At 39.7% G+C, this 22,725-nt stretch overlaps 1 protein-coding gene across 1 annotated transcript in view; it reads right to left on the reverse strand.

Annotated features, from left to right (window-relative positions):
- Window positions 1-4,626: 4,626 nt before the first annotated feature.
- IGF2 (insulin like growth factor 2) overlaps window positions 4,627-22,725 on the reverse strand; it is a 52,527-nt gene continuing 34,428 nt past the window's right edge. The window contains exons 3-4 of the mRNA XM_075326390.1: window positions 10,922-11,088; window positions 4,627-8,472 (exon numbers count right to left, since the gene is read on the reverse strand). Coding sequence (XP_075182505.1) covers window positions 8,242-8,472; window positions 10,922-11,088 — 398 coding nt within the window. The 3' untranslated portion in view covers window positions 4,627-8,241. The remainder of the gene's footprint in view (window positions 8,473-10,921; window positions 11,089-22,725) is intronic.

Consider the following 22,725-nt stretch of genomic DNA (forward strand, 5'->3'; position numbering starts at 1 on the left):
AGGGACATAGGGAGAGTGGATGAGATCGATAGTGGGAAAGAGTAAGAGAGGAAGGGAGAGTGGGAGAGAGGGAAAAAGGGAGAGTAGGAGGGATAGATAGTCTGAGAGAGAGGGAGAATGGGAGAGAGGAAGAGTGGGAAAGAGGGAGAGAGGGACAGTAGTAGAGAGAGAGTGAGAGAGTGAAAGTGAGGGAGACTGGGAAAGAAGGAGAGTGGGTGAGAGCAGGAGAGTGGGAGAAAGGGAGAGAGTGGGAGAGAGGGAGAAAAGGAGAGTAAGAGAGACGGATAGTGTGAGAAAGAGAGGGAGAATGGGAGAATGGGAGAGAGGAAGAGTGGGAAAGAGGGAGAGAGGGACAGTAGGAGAGAGAGAGTGAAAGTGAGGAAGAGTGGGAGAGTGGGAGAGAGTGGGAGAGAGAGAGACTTAGACTATCCCATTGGGTACTACAGCAAGTGATAAATAAACACACGGACTACGTAATTTCCTCATAATATGGTAAATTTGCTTTATTGATATGATATTACAAAAAAGGAACAATAGGTGCAGAATCTGGGCAGTTGTAAAGTTGCATATTATGCTGAGTGCACATAAAAATTGGACAATCTATGACAAAGGTACCATAGCATTGCCAATAAACAATCCATGATAGCCAACAGTCCACACTGGCAGCAAACAAGACAATATATCCTTCATATAGTGCAGAGGCCACTTATTCCAACCACATAGTCGTGGCTGTTCCAGTTCTACGGAAGCCTCTAAATTGGTGATGAAAACTGCTGCACTTTGGCTCTGTAACATAAAGGCCCGATGCATCAGTAATTGTTTTACTTTTTTTATCTAGTAAGGCAGATAGTGTATGATACAATACTGTGACAATGTTCAGAATGATTTACCAGAATGCAAAAACAAACACTCGATAAACATAAATTGACAGAGATACAGTTTTTCTGTGAATGAATTATATGTAAGTCCATTAACTGTCTAAATGTATAGGATATGATACAATACACAGACGTATGCTTTGTAATGAATGACGTGCCTGGAGAATTAGGAAGTTGCCGTTTCCATTCAACTTGCTAAATCTGTTTGAAAAACATGGTGGATCAAACAGATACCAATAAAATATATATTTAACAGTCCCTGCAATAAGACGCTGCCGCGTAGTGTGAGCGACAGGCTCCCCAACGGTGAATGCATATAAACTAGATATGAAACATCAAACCTGAAGAAATAACAAAGAATTGCATTGCGTTTACATATTAAAACAAAAAACGACACACAAAAAGCAGAGTTTCTTAATGAAATGGCTCAGACCTGCTAACCACGCTTTTTTGTATTTTGCTTGTTTGTGTTTTTTTGTTTGTTTTTTTCTATACCAGTCGTTATGCTGAAAAGAAAAGGTTTTGTGAAAGGCAGCGAGCAAAATGATTTTCGATTTGTTTCTTGCTGAGAACTTTTTTTTAAATTTTTTTTATGATTTTTCAGACTTATTTTTTTTTTACTCATTTTTGTTTTTTGGTAAAAAGCATTTACAAAGTTCTAAAAACTAATAGTATAAAATGTCATTAAAATGTTTCTTTCTTCTTTCTGATCCTCAATTGAACTTCGACCGCCTTTGTTAAAACCACTCTGCATCATCAATAAATAATTCTGTTCATTTTTTGTTTTCTTCTTCGTGTCCATCGTATTGCAATGTAATTTTTTAACCTTTATTTTTTATTATTATTATTTTTTTATTTCTTTTTTTTTTTACAAAATGTATCATGGCTCAACATTGCAAGGAAAATAATATTAATATCATATAAAAATGATTACACAGTAAAAATAACCTAATTACATCCTCCCATCTCCATTTCTGGAGCCCGCCCTATATTCCCAAGTCCCATATCTCCTCCTTGATATGAAGTAATATACAATTCAAGTAGTCTTCCCATTGTGTTTTATGGTACAAACAAAACAGGAAAAAAAAATACAACCAATAAAGTGGCAATGCCATCTATTTGGCTGGTCCATTGACTGTTTGGATGTTTTGCAGATTCCAAAAAAAGCAAATATTTTTCTTAACCGATAGAAAATAGTGGACATCATCATTGTTGCTCTTACCAAAAGATGTCATATCAATGGTCAAACTTTCTGACAACTTTATATATTGGTTTACACCCTCTTGCAACTTTAGTAGAAAACATCAAAAGAAATTATGCAACACAAAAAATATTTTAGTTATACCAATATCCTTTATTGAAAAATATAAAAATATATATTAAAAAATGGAGGGACCTCTGGACGAAACACTGAGGTTGCGAAACGCGCATCGGGTGTACGGGGAAAACCGCTCCTCAGCCCTGGCTCATTGGTAATTCACTTTCTTCTGTGATTTTTTATTTTACCTGTGATTGATACTTTTCAATACCGCTGTTACATTTAGTACTCACTAGTGAACATTCAATTACTTATATATATAGTTTTTTTGCGGTTTTGGGATGTCATGTATCCTTTTAAATCTATTCTAATTGAATTGGATACTCACACTTGTGTGATGCTAGGTTCCATTTATTTATTGTATCAGGGTACTGCCGGATTTCACCAATGTATACCATCTGTCTCTTGAGTTGCTCCATTTTTGAATATATATTTTTATATTTTTCAATAAAGGATATTGATATAATTAAAAATATTTTTTGGCTTGCATAATTTCTTTGGTGTTGATATGGTCAAATCATATGCTTTGAGCCCCTATGAGTGGGTTGTGATATTGGTGGTGTAACTTTAGTAGAAATCTATGGTTTTATTATTTTAGGTTTTTATGTAAAACACTTAAAGTTTTATCGAAATCACAAGAATCTGGAATAAAATGTAAAAATTCATAGAGATTCCAAGGTCTGTCCTTACTTTTTGTAGAAGTCGGCATTTACAAGCCAATATATTAATGTTGTCAGAAAATTGTCACTGAAATAAAACATGATTTGCTCAGCAGTTTGGCCAACCCGTTCAAGATCACTGTGTTTTCTTTTAAGAAGAGATCCCTGAAAAGTTATTTCTAGCAAATATTTAATATATTCTTATTGCGACAAAGTTGATCATTAAAGGCAATTTACAAAGTAAGAAAAAGCACACTATGAACTACGCCTGGCGTTGGGATCAAAGCTCCCTATGATTCACGTATACCCATGGAGTAAATGTTGGCGAGCCACCTTCACCGTCTCCCTCAATATTTCACCTGCTCCATTTTTATCATGCTGAGCAAGCATAAGTAAGCAATGAAAATAAAGCTAATGAAACAAAATTCTTTATTTTTTATCCTTATTTATCAACCTGATTTTTATTGTAATGATCAGGATCAGTTTAACTCATTTGGACCCAAAAGATGTCTTTTGAAAATATAGCAATTGCATCCTTAACATGGCATTGGAATTTGAGCATCGACGTTGCGTGCTACAGACAATTTTCCCCACTCAAAGAGTTTACTGCATTGGATTGCTGTTAGAAATCACGCTACGAGTAGACACTGACCATTGATGTTCCATTATCGAATCATATTTTTGCAGTGAACATAGAGACTAATTTTTTTCTAAGAATCAAGGGATGTACTGTTTTTAGCTGTTAAGCGGGTTGTCCGCTCTAAAACAACAAGTCTGCAGCTACCCTTTTTGTGAATCGTCCCATCTTGTTCATTGTGCGCTTTAAGGGTACGTACCTACGATCAGGACTCACTGCGTCCTGGATGCGGCAGGTCCTGACTTGCAGGGCCGTGAGGCTCCTCTGCAGGAGAACGCTAGAGACCACAGTGGCCCGTGCCCACGATCATCGTTTTGGGGTGCTGCGGCCTCTCACTTGTGCTCTCCCTAAGGAGGATGCTTGCGACTCCGCAGCAATGAGTTGACATGCTGCGACTCAGGAAAGCCACACCGCAGGTCAGTTTACACTGTGGGCAGCACACACATAGTGGGCATGGGATTTCTAGAAATCCCATCCACTGTGCTTGTACTGTACATCACAGCGTTTTGGACGTAGCTGAAGCATGCAGCATCCAAAATGTTGCGATGTACAGTACAAGCACAGTGGATGAGATTTCTAGAAATCCCATGTCCCCTATGCATGCACCTTGAAAACTGATGGTGGGCACGCACCCTAAGGATTCTCACATGACCGCCAGTATATGATATATATGCTCCCGGCCACATTCCAACTGGACTTTCTATCAGTGTTTAACATTGAAACAGTCTAGTTGAAATGTGTCCAGGAGTCTACATATTTCATACTTGTGGGAACGTTATAGATCTAATGGCTACAGTTACTCTATAGTGGCATTAAAGGGAATGTTTGATCACAAAATAACATCATTTAAATGAGGTCTTTGTGTTAAATTCATACTTCCTTAAGTATGAGCCTAAAATAGCTCTTGTGGTCAGTGAAAATTGTAAGATTACAATTTTATTTTTTAGTAATTGTGATATGAAAATAAATTGCATTTTTTTTAAATATATCTAATATCTCTAATAGCACAATTTAAAAAAAAGATATATATATATATATATATATTAAAATATTTATTTTAAAATATTTTTAAAATATTTATTTTTAAATATTTTTTAAATATTTTAAAATATATTTTTTTAAAATATATCTATAACACAAAAACCTGAATTAAGCAAGACATCATTTTCTGATGACACATTCTCTTTAAGACTTCAGTGGCTTTCTGTATTCTGAAATTACAAAGTATTATCACCTAGATGACTTTATATTAGTAAAGTAGATACAACTAAGAAGGTGCAGATAAACTCCTTCATTCAGGTGTGTCCATAACACACTATCATATACCAATGTTCACAATCCCATCAAACAAGCTATACTCAATAACGTCTTGGTAGAATTCTTAAGAATCAATGCTAAAATGAGTATATAATGTGTAGTGCAATCAGCAATGCAGTGCTATAAACTGTGAAAAAACAGGATACTTAATTGTTTTTTATTTTATATGCAAGTGCTTAGAGGATAAGTGAATGAAGTGAAAAATCCATTAAAGAGATATGATAATTCCATTAATACTAGAGCATACAATTTAGAAATTCATACCGATCCATTTGCAAAGTAAGTGTTGGACCTTTTAATATAAAATTTAGTAGCTTTCTACATAACTTATGAAAGGGGTTGTCCAAAATTTTAATGGTCTGCTTTTTTTGCCACAAAACAGAGCCTCTAAAAAATATTTCTGATATTGATGCTCAGCCCCAATCACTTGAATGGCCCAAATTGAAATATCAGACTTATTTATCCAATTTAGTAAACTCTGTATTTTATTTATTTTTGTTTATTTTAAAGGAAATCTGTCAACAGGTTTTTGTTGTCTCATCTCCGAAAAAGATGATGTAGGGGAAGATACCCCGATTGCAAGGATGTATCACTTACAAAGCTAACTGCTGTAGTTTTGATAAAATCACAGTAAGAGTTAATCACTGGAGGACTAGTAAATCTGCTGCTCTGTAGTCATGAGCTCTGTATAATCCCGCCCCCTCCACTGATTGGCACAATGTACACAAAAAGCTACCAATCAGTGGTGTGGGTGAGGTTATAGAGAGTTCAGCAGGAAATTATCACTGGAGGACTAGTAAACCTCCTGCCATGTACTCATGAGCTCTGTATAATCCCGCCCCCAGCACTGATTGGCACAATGTACGCACAAAGCTATCAATCAGTGGTGTGGGTGGGGTAATACAGAGCTCAGCAGGAGATTATCACCAGAGGACTAGTAAACCTCCTGCCATGTAGTCATGAGCTCTGTATAATTACGCCCCCAGCACTGATTGTCATAATGTATACAGAAAGTTACCAATCAGTGGTGTGGGCGGGGTTATACAGAGCTCAGCAGGAGATTATCACCAGAGAACTAGTAAACCTCTTGCCATGTAGTCATGAGCTCTGTATAATTACGCCCCCAGCACTGATTGTCATAATGTATACAGAAAGTTACCAAGCAGTGGTATGGGTGGGGTTATAGAGAGCTCAGCAGGAGATTATCACTGGAAGACTAGTAAACCTCCTGCCATGTAGTCATGAGCTATGTATAACCCTGCCCCCACCACTGATTGGCACAAAGTATACAGAGAGCTACCAATCAGTGGTGTGGGCAAGGTTATACAGAGCTGAGCAGGAGATTATCACTGGAGGACTAGTAAACCTCCTTCTAACTGCACCCCACCACTGATTGGCACAATGTACACAGAAAGCTACCAATCAGTGGTGTGTGTCGGGTTATGCAGAGCTGAATAGGAGATTATCACTGGAGGACTAGTAAACCTCCTGCCATGTAGTCATGAGCTCTGTATAACCCCATCCCCACCACTGATTGGCACAGGGTAAACAGAAAGCAGCCAGTCAGTTGTGTGGGTGGGGTTATACAAAGCTCAGCATTCAGTGAACTAGTTGTACTGCAGCAGATAAAACTGTGATTTATCAAAACAACAGCAAGCAGCCCAGTAAGTGACACATCGCTGGAATCAGGGTCTCTGTCCCTACATTATGTTGTTCTTAGTAAAGTTAGCAAAATCCTGGTGACAGATTCCCTTTAATTACAGAAATGTGACCCCATATTACTTTGTGAACTGTTTGGTCTGCTTAGATTTTGATGGAACCTGCATTACGTATATGTCACACTCTTTCCTTACTAAATGGGAATTTGGTTGGTTTCCTTTAGGAATAACACATTGTAAGGAGGATGATTTTGTCATACAAAAAAAGTCACAAATTTTCAGTGCTGCATGTATTAAAACCTAAATTTAAAGTCCATATGGCTATTTTAATAGGTTGAGGTGGTATCTCCATAAACTGCGTAGAATCAATAGACTATATTATATACTGTAAAATTGGTTCTGCGTGGGTGTGACTAACTGCAAATATACTGACATACTGTAATTCCCTTTTACTTAGGTCTGGGAAAGACCACATAACATCATTCCATATTGTCATATTTGTAGATGAATGGCTTCATTTTAAGTAACGCTACACAATTCCGAGGAGGGAAAAATATACTTTTCTTAAAACGAAAAGCATTTTTTTTTTCAAGTTCAATAGCTCATCTATTCTGTTCATTCTATGGCAAGGATTCATTTATCTATGGAAGCCAACACTGAATGTTTTCCGCATCCTATGAACCCTAGGCTAAATCTGAAATTTCAGTCCAGATCTTCCCCCTCATTTTAACTTTAGCACCAAGAGGACGTGATATTTAAAATATCGCGTCCCCTTCTTCACTGCTTTAACGAAAAAAAAAAAATCCCATAAAAATAGTGCTCGACTTTTTTTTTTACCTTTTTTGCAAAAAAAAAAAAGTAATAGAATATATAGATATATTATACATATATAAAATCATTGTAATCTGTGGCATATGTGCAAAGCAGACAGCGCTCCAACTCTAAAAAAAACAAAAAAAAAAAAAAAAAAAACAAAAAAAGCATTCTGCCTACTTCCTCTTCGTTCTTTTTTTTTTTAGTTCTCAATGATTAAAAGGTGCAAATACATTTGGAATCTCGGCCCCTAAGATACCAAAGACTGCGGCACACCACCATTATAATGCTGCAAAGTTTGGGGACGCATAGGAACCGAGTAAAAGAAAAACTCCAAAAACCTTGCATGCCCTTGGAATCTCAGGCATTAAAAAAAAGGTGCAAAAAAAAAAATAAAAATTGGACACTGACATTAATAAATGCTACATGAAAATAAAGAAGACGTTAAGTAGCGTAGAAACCAGGCATAAGAAATGGAAGAAAAAGTTCCCTTTCCGCACTGATTTTGCCCTTTCCACCCTAAGGTACATAGCGGGATGTTTTTTTTTTCTGCAATACTTCCATTGGTTGATATTTTTGTTTCTTTTCTTCTTGGCACGTTTAGGCCTAAAGACATTTTTTTGCATATTTCTGTGCGTGTGTAGACAATTGCTTTTGCGTCTTTGCATACAAGTTCACATACACACACGTAAGGTTCTAGTTTGAAATGCAGTAAAACAAAAACATAGAAAAGGACAAAAAACAAAACCACAGAAATATTTCCCACCAAATACAATGTTGTTCCTGCTTTGGCGTCTCTCATTTTTGTCTCTTCCGTGAGGTGTCACGTGGAGTTTTTAGGCTTCACTTCTGCCGATGAGCTTGTTCTTTCTCCTTTTTCAGAGATTTCAGAAGAAAAACAATCAAATTCTAGAAACAGAAAATGAAGGCAGTGGAATGTTCTTTAGTAGTGATTTCCAGCTCAATCGTGGGATGGATCTGAGCCTTGATGGATGAGATGAGGATGCTTTGCAGGTAACGTAGCCAGTGGCCGATGTGTTAAAGCCTGCTGAGATTCTTCAATTTGCTGTACCCGCAACCGGTATTGCCGAGCACGAACAATGGCAGGAACCCCTCTTCGTAGACGTTGCGTGGATTTTCTTTGCCAAATGTCATATTTTGAGTACTTGTGAGAATGCTTGTGATAGATGTCCTACAAGATAGAAGAGATACCACAATTATTGTTTAAGCAAGCAGACATTTTACAAACACCAAAATAAAAGAAATTGGAAACATGAAGACAAAAAACTTAAGAAACATGAAAGATATAACAGTCTAAAAATACAAATTCTTCAATATACAGTGGAACCTTGGTTAACGAGAATAATCCGTTCTGGGAGTGTGCTTGAGTTGTTAACCAAGTTACTCATTCAGGAAAGCAAGATTTCCCATAGGAAATCATTGCAATGCAGACAATTTGTTCCACAACTTGTTAAATGTCCCATCCTGTTCCCCTATTGTGCCATTCCACACACGTACAAACACACAGAAACACACATAAACACGCACATATTATGCTCATCTTACCTTCCGTACCCTCGCCAGCCTCCTGGAACTTGTAGTTCGTCCATACAGGATGTGTATCGGGTAACCATCGTGACCGATGCTGGACCTTCTGCTCCCAGCGTGCTGACGTCAAAGGCAGGAGCCGCTTGCCTCCGATTGGCCAGCGTGCTGCCTTTGTGTAGCGGCTGACAGGGGAAGTTCTTCCCTCGTTGTGATGGTTACCGGATAGACATCCTGTAGCAGCGAACTACAAGAACCATAAGGCTGGCAATGGAGCAGAAGGTAAGGTGAGCATAATATGTGTACCTTCCGTTCCATCACCGGCCTCATGGTTCTTGTAGTCCTCATGGTTCTTGTGGACTGTAATTTATATTACCATATTTTTTGGATTATAAGACACACTTTTCCTCCCAAAAATTTGGGAGGAAAATGAGGGGTGGTTCTTACAATCCGAATGTAGCTTACCAGGGGGTGGTGGAAAATGCAGGGGCAGGGGCAATGCTGCGGGCTGTAGGCGCTGTGTTGGTGCTCGCTGCAGGCGGTAAGGCAGAGGCCATCCTGAAAATGTTGGCGATTCAGGCTTCAAATAATGGCGCCCAGAGTCGGCGCGTGTGCAGATAGAGCTCTCGGCTCAAGATCTCATCTGCACATGCGCCGCCTCCAGCCCACTGATCTCCCAGGAGCGGACTTAAGGAAAATGGCACCTGGAGGTGGCACATGCGCAAATGAGATCTCAACTTGTTATTGAGCTGATAGCTCAATCTGCGCACCCGCTGTCTCTGGATGACATTTCTTTGAAGCCCGCACCGCCGACAGTTTCTGGATGTTGCCTGCCTCATAGTGCCCGAGTAAGCATCTGGGACACCCGCTGAACCACCCAAAGCATCACTCTGCTCCACCACCGCCCCTGCCTCCTGTGATCCAGCTCCACCACCGCTGCTGCCCCCATCTCTGGTAAAATACCACCGAATTATAAAATGAAAAATACAGTACTTGTTAACCGAACCTATAAATTCTTTCGCTATTTTCTTGACTTCTTCAACATTAAAAGCCAAAGAAAAGAAAAACTAAGACTTCTATATATCATTTGTGGTTTTCTTTTTACTTTTTTTTATTGTATTGTGATATTTGATATAATTGTTGGCTTCAAATTCTCCAAAATGGTGCACGGGATATATGAATTTTTGCGCACAAAGTCAAACCTGGACTTTATTTTTTGTCTATTTGGCATTTTGTGTGACTTTTTAACTCAAGAAAAAATTTCATGTTTCACAAAATGGCATAAAAATCACACACCTGACATACATTAAATCACTATTAGGCTATGTGCGCACACTGCCTTTTTTCTGACCACAAAGATGCAGCGTTTTTGTGCGGTTTTGTCCCCCCCAAAAATGCACCCTGGTAAAAGCGCATAAAATAGCATGTGTTTTTGTGCATTTTTGTGCGTTTTTTTTGTTGTGTTTTTCTCTTATGTATTGCATGGGTGAAAAATGCTGAAAAAATTGACAAGCTGCATCTTTGTGGTCACCAAAAAAATGGAGCCAAACAAAAACTGCAATGTGCGGACAGCAAAAATGAAATCTCATTGACTTTGCTGGGGAAGGAAGTGCATGCAGTTTTGAGACCAAAAAACACACCCAAAAAATTAGCAAAAAAGCGGGAAAAATTAAAAAATAAAAATGTAAAACAATAGACAAAAAATCTGATGCAAATGCAATAATAAATCAGACCTTAAATTTTAGCTTTGGCTAAAAATTTGTCTTTCTCACTAACTTTTTCCCAGCTGTCCTGAATTGGGGTCCTAATATTTGTGACAGGTGTATACTTTAATTTTGAGGATTGTTGTAACTGACCAATGGATTGTGATCTCCTTCAGGTTATGGGTCTTCAAGATTTCCCCAATGCTAAAATGGTCAGTCCATTCCAGTGTCCCTCAACAGACACGTGAATGGTTAAAAGACCTGCGGCCAAGCTCACTAAACCCTCATCATAACCACAATGTCACGGTCGGTTCTCCATTTTACTGTTCACTTTTACTCAGCAGATTCTTGATCAGATTAAAATTGCAGAAAACCTGACACCTTCACACTCACCTTGCTCAGGGACGGTATCGCTGTGGCAGGAGCAGTGGATAGATCTCTCTCGTTTTTCACGGGCTTCGCACAGTATGTCTCCAATAAATCTAGGTCACAACTTCGGAAGCAGCATTCCTCAACAATTCCTCTGTTAGGCCTGCGATTGGAGCGGCCGACAGTCTTCTCTAGAAGATAAAATGAGCTTATTAACATTAAGTAAAACTCATCTAACGACAACATAAATAAAGCAAATGGTAGTCTTTGTTTTAGTCCTATAGTCCTATATTAAGCAATAAGAACAAATAGTGTTAACAGTAATATACTTTCAGTGTGATGCTTTATGGATGGGGTGTATGATATAAATAAGATTGACTTAGTAGTGTCTAATCGTTAACATGTCCTTGTCTTTAGAACCTTGTTAGGGTTGTCTAGTACTTTAATATTGATAGCCTATCCTTATGATAAGTCATCAGTAGCAATTCGATGGGGAAGTGACACCTAGAACTCCCACTGATCAATTATTCCCACTGTGTCGGCGGTGCCTAAATCTGATCAGTTGCAAAGTTGCACAGCTCCATCAACTGCATATTGGGTTCCAACAGGTACTGTGAATAAATAAATTGTCACTATTAACTTTCAGTTCAATACTGAGATGAAAAAGTCCCCTTGAGAATGCTATACGTGTAAAGGTCCTCTGGAGATTGCTATAGGTCTAAAGGACCTCTTGAGAATGGAATAGGTTTAAAGGTCTTTCGAGAATGCTATAGGTGTAAAGATCCTCCCAAGAATGCAATAGGTGTAAAGGTCCTCTTGAGAATACTATAAGTGTAAAGGTCATCTCGAGAATGCTATAGGTATAAAGGTACTCTTGAATGGTATAGGTGTTAAGGTTCACTTGAGAATGCTATAAGTCTAACGGTCTGTTTGATAATACTGTAGGTGTAAAGGTCCTCTTGAGAATGCTATAGGTGTAAAGATCCCTTTAAGAATGCTATAGGTGTAAAGATCCTCTCGAGAATGCTATAGGAGTAAAGGTTCTCTCGAGAATGCTATAGGTGTAAAGGGCCTCTCGAGAAGGCTGTAGGTGTAGAGGTCGTCTCGAGAAGGCTATAATTGTAGAGGTCCTCTCAAGAATGTTATAGGTGTAAAGGCCCTCTTGAGACTGCTATAGGTATAAAAGTCCTTTTGAGAATCCTCTACGTTTAAAGGTCTTCTTGAGAATGCTAAAGGTTCTTTTGAGAGTGCTATAGGTGTAAAGGTTCTCTAGAGAAGGCTATAGGTGTAGATGTCCTCTCAAGAATGCTATGGGTTTAAAGGTTCTTTTGAGAATGCGATTGGTTGCTTGCTTTAACCGCTAGAAATGATAGGTTAAAAATGTTTTCTATTGCCAATATAAATTAATGACCAATCATTAGGATAGAAATACCATGAAAGTATAATTGAAGGAGATTATAAGAAGTGGCATTTCATTGTTTAATTAAGTAAGAGACAAGGTGCAGTACAGCAACTTAACAATATGTAGATCTTTTGTGTCCCCCCCATACATTACTTAGATTTGGAAACCACCCGAGCAGCTAACATATGATTGATTATGGTGTTGGGCCGCAAATTTAGCAATCACACAGACTGGCTTACATGGGGAGAAGCCCCAATAGCTAAGATCTGTAGAAAACAGTTTTCTAACGTAATGGCGACCACAATCTGGTAGGTCAGGCAACACTGCCGTTACTCAATTGTGTATATCATCGGAATAGGCCTTTAGTTTTGTGATCTTGGTTTCTCAGTCTGGACTGCTCTTGCCTCTTGGATCATTTCCATTCTTATAGGGACAAGAATCCAGGAATCGTAGACACCAGCTGTTTCTGGTCTCAAGCCAATTCACCAGAATTCTTTCCCTTTACTTTTTTTGTGTGCTAAGGCAATATTCAAACAAAACCCAAAAGTTGAAATCTCAAAATAAAATCTTAGAATTTAAATAACTGTACAACTGTACATTCATACAAACTATGATAGATATCAAAACACTCCAAGAAAACTACCAATCCATGAGTAATCCACTAATCAAACATTATGTAGATTTACTTCCTCTGGACGTTTGTTGTCATATTCCTAAATGGCCTGAAGATGTCAGATAAATATTCATGTCCCTTAGCTCAAATACCAGCAGAGTAAGCCATGTAAACAAGAGTCTTGGATTTCACTCTTGGATAGGGGGTGTCACGCTAAGCTCGCTCAGCTCTTTTCCATTAATTCTGCTTTGGTATGTTAACCCTTCTAGGATGATTTATGTTCTATACTAGTGAGTTTTATTTGGGTTATCATAAGAAATAATGTACAGAAGAACAAGGTGAAAAATACACGTGGCACGTAGATGATTAGTTTCCGCATAAACAATACATTTCTCTGTTAAAATCTGAAATTGGCCATACACATTAGAAAAAAAATCATCCAAATCTACCAATTTCAGAGGGACTGGTAGACAAACTAATGTTAAGGTGGACCTTTTGCCTATTCTCTGCTGACAAATGTCAAGGCAAAATGAGATCAGGCATGTTGGATTTCAACATACACAATCCTTCACAACTGTGGGCTGAGGAGAGCATATCTCTTATGTGTATGTTTCTCCAGGAACAAGACCCCCTGTGATAAGATTACATAAGCAAGCTCCCTTCTGCTGCAAGGACGTCCACAACAGCCAGAACAAACCATACCGAATTACCCTTTTTATATCGCAATGTTTCATGGTCAACATGAAGCTAAGACGAGCCATGGAACGTATAGATTGTCAGTTTGATACTTTTGCTTAAGTTTCTTTTTTGACTCATGTAATTTAATCTTATCCCACGGATGACAATCATTTTGGTTTCTCAGGAATTCAGTGGAGTGATAGAGAACTTAGTGAAGACAACTCAAAGGCCAATAGCTACAAAATTAGAAAAAATCTTGGAAGTGATTAAGACCATTTTTTTGTTACGTATTGTCTACCTAAAAGAAAATGGGCCTCCCTGTCAAAATCGAAAAGGAAACCTTTCCAGTTTTTGGCTTTACCATTACAACCCATAATTGAAGAACTGATTGGCCAGTAATTTGCTCTCTTCTCCCACACACAATGTCAAAAGCATTTAAAATTCAATCTACGCGTTTCGGAGAGCAAAGTCTACTTCATCAGGACAAGAAGAAGAAATTAACAATATATAATAGGATATATTGTTGATTTCTTCTTGTCCTGATGAAGGAGACTATGTTCTCCAAAACACATAGACTGGAATAATAAAAAAGAATATTTATTTAATCAACAACTCGTTCTTTCGGTGACAGCGTGGCATTAACCCCGTCTCCTCTCCAGCATTGAAGTTTAACCTATGTGGGGCTGCAGGAACAGCCATTTCTCAGGCCTGCAAAGAGGTTGTGACTTACACAATCTTACAAGGTGAGTTCCTTTCTTATGATCTATCCTGTAATACCTGGTAAGACCCTATATGCGCTTTTTATCTTCAGTTGTAAAATGCCTTTAAACAAAAGATTTTAGGATACTAGAACGTAAAAGAAAGTTCACACTTTTTACAAAAGTTTGCCGTGATTGTCGAGTAGAAAAGGCCAATAGAGGTTTCTACATGTGAATTATAGAGCAAAGGAAGTATGACTAGAATATACCAATCATAGTGTCTTCACTTGACTTGTACACGTCATGTACAGAAGAGACATGGTAATCTAAACAGTTTATACAATGGATATCCTGTTTCATAAAAGAACACTTTACTCTCTACCTTCCAGCACATAATATATACTGACATATTTATGAAACGTTAGCCTGAAGAACTACATGGCAAGACATCTCAAAGTCATTACTTAATGCTCTAAAAGCATATCTGAGGCTATGTTTACATCACCTAATGAAACCCGATTAACTACATTAAAATTCATGGGCGCCGTTGGGTGTCCGTTGTGAAATGGAACCGGGATGGTGTTGTAAATGAAAGCATAACACAAATGTGATCCGAGCCTCAGTGACATTATGTTCAGTCGCCATTTTATATGTTATTTTTGATCTCCAGACATTTTCCTACTGGTGCTTTCGCTCCAAATCACAGGCCTGCACACTCGGCACTTGGTGCCTTCTAGATACGCTTAAAACCACCAGTTTGAGGGTAAACCTAAGGCTAAGTTGCTTAAAAGAAAGCCCAATGAAACAAAGTAAAAAATATGTTAGTATCGGACAAAACAGGCGCTATATTCAGCTTGGACTGGCATACGGGAGGACAGGTAAACTCCCCGGTAGGCCCTCCACCTACTTACATGAACATTGTTTTGCACAGTACATGTAATGCACCGGTAGATCCCACCAGTCTTCTTCCTGAACACTGATGACGTGTAGAACCTGCTACGTTGGAGATATCGGGTGATGGTGAATATTACCGGAAACTTGCTTGTCGTGGGCTTGTTCAGCGTCTCACTGTGAGGGAAGGTTGACTGCTCTCCTCATTACCTCATGCACAATGGATTTATTCACTCCATTAAGGGCAGCATCTAATCATTCATTTACCGGACTACCCAGTTTATTTGTGCAGATTTTTGATCAAGGTCGGGTATTATGGCATATGTAACTGAACAATGTGTCACCAGAATCAATATCACTGGTGGATCCTTGGCTCCCCAGGCCAACATTGAGCTATATGACCAAGTTACAATAAAATGGTCTTCTCAATGGGTGGTGCTCTCAAAGAAAACATCTAGTATCCATAGGATAGATGATCTTCATAAATGTTCTATATCAGCATAATTCTCAGAGATAGAGGTTTCACAATATAAATATATCTATTGAATAATAGAATTTCTACCAGCTATGGTTAGATTTAGCTTCTTAGAAGATCCAGCTCACCAAGTTACAAAAAATAGTCTTCTCAAAGGGTGGTGCTCTCAAAGAAAAGATCCAGTATCCATAGGATAGATGATCTTCATAAATGTTGTTCTAGATCAAAGATGGAGGTTTGACGATACAAATATATCTATTAAATAATATAACTTCTACCAACTATGGCCAGATTTAGCTTCTTAGAAGATCCCTGATGACAACAAGCTAAACTCTATGGTCAGTTTGACTATGGTGGATTTTACAAACATATCTTCAAATGAAAAGGTAAAACATCAACAAAAGCCGAATTGGAACTTTCTTGGATTCCTGAATACGTTGAACGGAGAGGAATTGTTTTGTTCAGACAGATTTATCCCACATCAATTAGCATACATAAACTGTGCTCTCCTGTGGAGCACTAATAGTTCCTCGGCTCAAAATGTGCTGGCGATATATGTTCAGGCCTGATATGTTGATATACTGAAGTGTTGATTCAGCCTGTACCTACAGATGTTTCGTGTCATTACACATAACACAAAGAATCCATGTTCATGTGGTTCCCTGTTTACTTCGACAAAGTTTCTTAAAATGATCTCCAAGATCTAAATAGTCGGTGGAACTAGAGCTGTTGGGTTTGCGCGACCTTGTGATGTGGCCACTTACCCAAATCACTATGTGTGATCAAGAGTTATTTATACGTGGTGATTTTTTTTTTAGCATATTTCATAGTGTTAATTACGTATCTATTTATTCTAAAATCATTTTCCCTCTATAATTACAAAACTACCAAAGGACAGGGTGGAATAATATATAATTAACACAAAAAGTGAAGGCATTGTTTTGAAAAAGCTGTCTGACTTGTGTTTGCTCATTCGTTGCTATCTTTTATGGTATAAATAGTATACCGGACAGTGAGCAGCCATTTATTTTTTCAGAATTGAAAGCAATAATACAGTCATACCAGACCGGACGTTGGCAGTTTCAGCATTTTTATGTGACATTTATGCCATAACTAGAGATGAGCGGACCCGTGGAAGTTCGGTTCGGCGGGTTCAGCCAGACTTTACATCAAGTTTGGGTTCGGACCCAGACTTGACCTGAACCCCAATAGAAGATCTCCGTCGACATGCAGCCAGCCATAAACAGATCACTTCCGGATGAGGGGGGCAGCTTTTTTCAATTTTTTTTTGTTTGGTGCCTACTATATGAGATCAGATGTTGTTACCCCCAGTGCGAGCTGTTCAAACACTGCAAGCGGTTCACACTGGGCTGAGCACCGAGCGTACCTAACCACAGCGATGATCGAACAAGTGGTCACCATATGTAAAGCACCCGTAAAGCACCAGGAGAGCTACTCTACATTCCTAATTAAAGGTATTTGCTAATATTATTAATTATACCTACTACATATTGGAATAGGATCTTGGAGATTGCAATGCCCTGCACATGAGGTAAGAGGCATGGCTAATCAGGAGAACTATACTACATTTTTAATGGTAGGTAATTGCTATTATTATTATTATTATTCCTACTACATATTGAGATAGTATCTTGGAGATTGCTATGCCCTGCACATGAGGTAAGATACATAGCTATATCAGGAGAATAATACTACATTTCTCATTGGAGGTATTTGCTAATATTATTAATTATACCTACTACATATTGGAATAGGATCTTGGAGATTGCAATGCCCTGCACATGAGGTAAGAGGCATGGCTAATCAGGAGAACGATACTACATTTTTAATGGTAGGTAATTGCTATTATTATTATTATTATTCCTACAACATATTGAGATAGTATCTTGAAGATTGCTATGCCCTGCACATGAGGTAAGATACATAGCTATATCAGGAGAATAATACTACATTTCTCATTGGAGGTATTTGCTAATATTATTAATTATACCTACTACATATTGGAATAGGATCTTGGAGATTGCAATGCCCTGCACATGAGGTTAGAGGCACGGCTAATCAGGAGAACGATACTACATTTTTAATGGTAGGTAATTGCTATTATTATTATTATTATTCCTACTACATATTGAGATAGGATCTTGGAGATTGCTATGCCCTGCACATGAGGTAAGATACATACTGTCACGCTCCCCGACTCCCCTGCTAGGCTTACCGGCTCCCCTGCCACGCCTCCCCGCTCCCAGGCCGCGCTCCGCCGCTCCCGTACCAGGCTTCCCAGTCCCCCGCTCCACAGCCTTCCTGCTCCATCGCCTGCGGTCCCCAGGCAGCCCGGTCCCCGCTCCCGGCGCCCGTCGGCTGCTCGGCCTCAGCCCGGCTCTCCTGCTTCCTCCTCACCGCTCCCTCCTCTGGCTTCTGGCACCCGGGCCTCGCGCATGCGCATTAGGCGCGCGCGCGCGCGGTCATTGACCCTCTCTTAAAGGGCCAGCACCTTGAAACAGGAAATTGCTTAGACAGGTACAGGGTATATTAAGATTCACCTTCCTGGTGGGCGGGGCCTGTTCTACGTGTTTAGTAAGCTAGTGTCCAGGCCCCCTATTGCTTTGCCTTGTACTTTGCCTGCATTAACCCTGTCCTGTCTCGTAGAGCCTGTCCTGCCACGCCAGCCGCTCCGAACCACGCTCATTCCTATACCCTGACGGTGACTTCGGCGGATGTTCCACCATCTCTGCAGCTCCGCCAGTCTCCAGTCCCTGGCTCCGTTTGGTGACCCGTTCCATCGCTCAGCAAGTCCCAGATCCCGCCTGACCTTACCACCTGGCCTCGGACTCTGAGCCTCGTCACCCGGACCACCGTCCAGAACTCCATCCACCCTTCCTGCTCCCATACGGACTGTCCGGCTACCAATAGTGCTTCGGCTGCCGTGCACCCAGACCCTCTGGCGGGGTGACCTGCCTGGCTGCCTCCTCAAGGGAAACCGGTGTACGGTCCAGAGGTTCCACCACCCGGACGTTACACATAGCTATATCAGGAGAATAATACTACATTTCTCATTGGAGGTATTTGCTAATATTATTATTACTACGCCTACTACATATTGGGATAGGATCTTGGAGCTGGTAACAGCCCTTAAATGTAGATTTATTCTGTTCATCTGTAGGGATGATTTGGAATAAATTTTATATACAAGCTAGAGCCAACAATCATGTATACATTCGCCAGTAAAAGCTTCCAGCCCAGAATTCACAACCTATAATAATCCTATTGCAAATAAAAAAATACCTGCTAGCAAAAAATCCCCTTGACTGTAAAACAATATAAAACAGAAATCAAGTGTCCTATATGAAGCAGTGTCTGGCAACACAGATGATACGAGCTTTAGTAGCTTTTTTTAAAATTTACGAAAAAAAAGGATGTAAAAACAATACTTTAGAAAGATTCTGCCTCCACAAACAAAAACAAGAACTCCCACCGATTAAGGCTGGCCTTTGTACAAAGCAGATTGAGATATATGAGAACTACAATTACAGTCGGGGATTGTGCAACTTTTTTTTTACCTTATACTTAATTTGAGACTCTCCTTTCCAGTTACCATAATGGAAATCTGTTAGCTCCTTTATGCAGCCCTATGAGGGCAGAAAAAAGTATTTCCATTTATGCTGATATTAGGTGTTTGGTATGTGTTAATGGGTTTTCAGATAGGCATAAAGATATGCATATATTATCTAACGATAGGTATGATATATGGGCTGTACCCACCCTCCAACCCTTGATTGACAGCTCTTTCCCTATGAACAGATATGGAAGGAATAGGGTTGGAGGGGAAGCAAGCATATGCTGAACAGATATGACTCAAAATTCTCACATACTGTGACTGACCCCAAAAATAATCACTATTTTCATACTGCCATCACCATAAACAAGATTATAGGTACCTTTTAAAGAGTAAGTAAACTTATATTTTATAATTATATTATCTTTCAGGCATTGCACTTTCAAAAGTTATGACATTTTGTTCTATATTTCATTATTTGACTTTCTTCTCACCCAAATACTATGCTGCAGTGCTGTTTCAAAGCCAAGATCCTTTAGAAGCCACTTTCAACTGCTGCTCTGCAAAAAATCCGTACACTATTTTCAAGAGGAGTACAGGACTTTCTCTGTCTGAATCTCTCTGCTTTACTCCCCAGTTCCCACCATATACTCAGACTGGATACAGTTTTAGAAGATATTTAATCCAGCAGCACGTCTGTTGAATAAAATCATGTTTTTATTATAGAAAATTAAACCATAGCAAAGGATGAAATAAATGAAGGTGGCGGCCAATCCTTTCTACCCTTTGGGGTTCGCCTTAGAGTGTTTTGGATGGTAAGTCCTTATTCATAGTATGCACGTGTATGTGTTCTAACACTGTGGTTTGCCTTGGACCGGCAACATCCAATTCTCCATGCAACGCCTGAAATTAATTGAATCCTCCTAGGACTCCATGCATAGGGGTGAGCTGAAAGGTTTTTTTTTTTCTATTTTGTATCAGACTGGATACAGTGTGCAGATCTTTGCTATGCAGCAGTTGAAAGCATCTTCTAAAGGAGCAGAGAACTGGGCATTGAAAAATCATTGCAGCAAAGTGTTTAGATGAGTAAGAAATCTAATGACAAAAAAAAATCATTATTTTGACATTTCTGGAGGATTAATAAATTAAAAAAGGTTTAGTTACTCTTTATAGAGGAGGATTATGTGCAATTTCACTTTTCTAATGGGAATTGACTACTATGAGAATCACTTTGATGAAGACATTGCCTTTCGATATGTCCAATTAGGGAATGACAATGTCATAAAGTGGGTCCTCTGTGTGAATTAGAGCGGAGAGCTGCTAACAAAGACCCTATCCGGTGAACTGGACCTTGTACGTTTCACGTGGTCTGCCATTACACTATATGGCCGCCATGTAATGTCATATAGGGCTTGAAATATAAGGTCAGCTGCATATTCCCCAAGCAATAACAAATTAGTGAAGGCCGTTTCTGATGATGAATCCTCTCTCATGACTGATTGACAGGCCATGGCTGTAGTAACAGTAGTAGGAGCCATAATAAGCATGAGCTGTAATAACATCCATAATACCCCAGTTATGCGTCCGGGACTGTAAATTAACTTGATCCTTTGTAGTGTAAAGACAGTGATCACGGAAAATGTACGTAGGCCCTTAGACCACCCTGCTATGTTTTTTGGGTCACGGAAAAGCCCATTAGCCAGCGGGGCATGACCGGCCTTTTGGGCCATTGAGAATTCCTGCATTTTGTCTTTCTCTCTCACGACTTGTGTGCTGTAAATATGCTGGCAATTTCCTTTCAACATCCTTTCCTTGTCCCTCGCTTACCTCAAACACCCTCCCTCGCTTTTTTTTTGCCAAATCAATCAAACAGCGTTAAAGGGGAATTTGAAGTAAACAATCTCCCTCCCCCCCATCTACTCTCCCGGAGGAATGCAGGAAGCAACAAAGAGGGTCTTTGTGGGACCTAGCTCACTGAACCGCTGTCCCCCCCATTCTGCCTCCTGCCTGGATCTTCCTTTTCTCCCCTGCCAATTTTACCGAGAAGGACACATAGGCCAAGAATGTGCATCGTCAGCACAAGTTACAGGGAACAAACTCTTATCAGCTGTTCATGGAGAAGCACTTTCCCCTCTCATTGTCTATTGTACTATAGACAGCTGTCAAGGAAAAAAGCAAATGACACTATGAAGTGTGACGTGATCACAAGCCAAGAGGATTACAAGATCTAAGCCAGACACCCAGAGCTATACAATCTGGGCACTTTTAAAAAAGGACACCCCATGTAAAGTGTTATATTTATAACTCTATGGCCATATCAATATTAGATAGCTTTGTAATATGGTACATGGAAGACACAGGTCGTCAAAGGAAGACCCCCCTCTATATATCCATGTCAAAGCACAAATGGAGATAATTAGCCTTCACAAGACAATAGCATTATTCCCCTGATCTACCGTACCGCTATGGTGCAATAATAGCCTGGACAAACAAGCTGTGTCAGTGCCATTACGTGCTAGTGCGGCCTATATTATACACTTGATCCTCTGCTCTGATGGCCAGCTTCAGCGATAATTTCAATGTTTCTTTTCTAGCTACTTGGATGCTATGATCAATGTTCACTTCATCATCTTATTGGTTAAACAGATAACAAAAAACAATATTTTTCATTAGGAAATGCAGATAGATCCCTAAAGCAGCTGGATGCCCTACGATGGCCTCCATGTCTGCCACATTGGCGTTACTATCAGGCTATGGAAGCCCTTCGATGGTTTCCATGTCTGCCACATTGGCATTACTATCAGGCTCAGGAAGCCGTATGATGGCCTCCAAGTCTACCACATTGGTGTTACTATCAGGCCCTGGAAGCACTTTGATGGCCTCCACATCTACTATGTTGGCATTACTATCAGGACCTGGAAGCCCTATGATGGCCTCCACATCTGCCACATTGACATTACTATCAGGCTCTAAAAGCCCTATGATGGCCACCACGTCTACCACATTGGCATTACTGTAAAGCTTGGTTTACACACTGCAACATCTCAAACGACATCGCTGTAACGTCACCGGTTTTGTGACGCAATAGCGATGTTGTTTGCGATGTTGCAGTGCGTGAAACCTATCAGCGACCCGGCCCCTGCTGTGAAGTTGTAATCGTTACAAATCGTTCAGGACCATTCCTAGGTCCTTTGTTTCCCGCTGTGCAGCAAGCATCGCTGGAAAGTTTCAGTGTGTGAAAGACTTTGCAGCGACTTTGTTAGCAACTTCCCTTTCAAAAGGCTGCTTATCAACGTCCCCAACAACCAGCTAGGTCGCTCTGCAGGTCCGGATCGCTGTTGCGTTGTTGGCCAGGTTTGCCTGTTTGACAGCTCACCAGCGACTTAGCAGAGACTTAGGGAGGTCGCTATTGCGTCACAAAACCGGTGACGTTACAGCGATGTCCTTTGCGATGTTGCAGTGTGTAAACCCAGCTTTAGGCTCTGGAAGCCCTACGA

The sequence above is a fragment of the Anomaloglossus baeobatrachus genome, chromosome 10, assembly GCF_048569485.1.
Source record: "Anomaloglossus baeobatrachus isolate aAnoBae1 chromosome 10, aAnoBae1.hap1, whole genome shotgun sequence".
NCBI classification, from domain to species: domain Eukaryota; kingdom Metazoa; phylum Chordata; class Amphibia; order Anura; family Aromobatidae; genus Anomaloglossus; species Anomaloglossus baeobatrachus.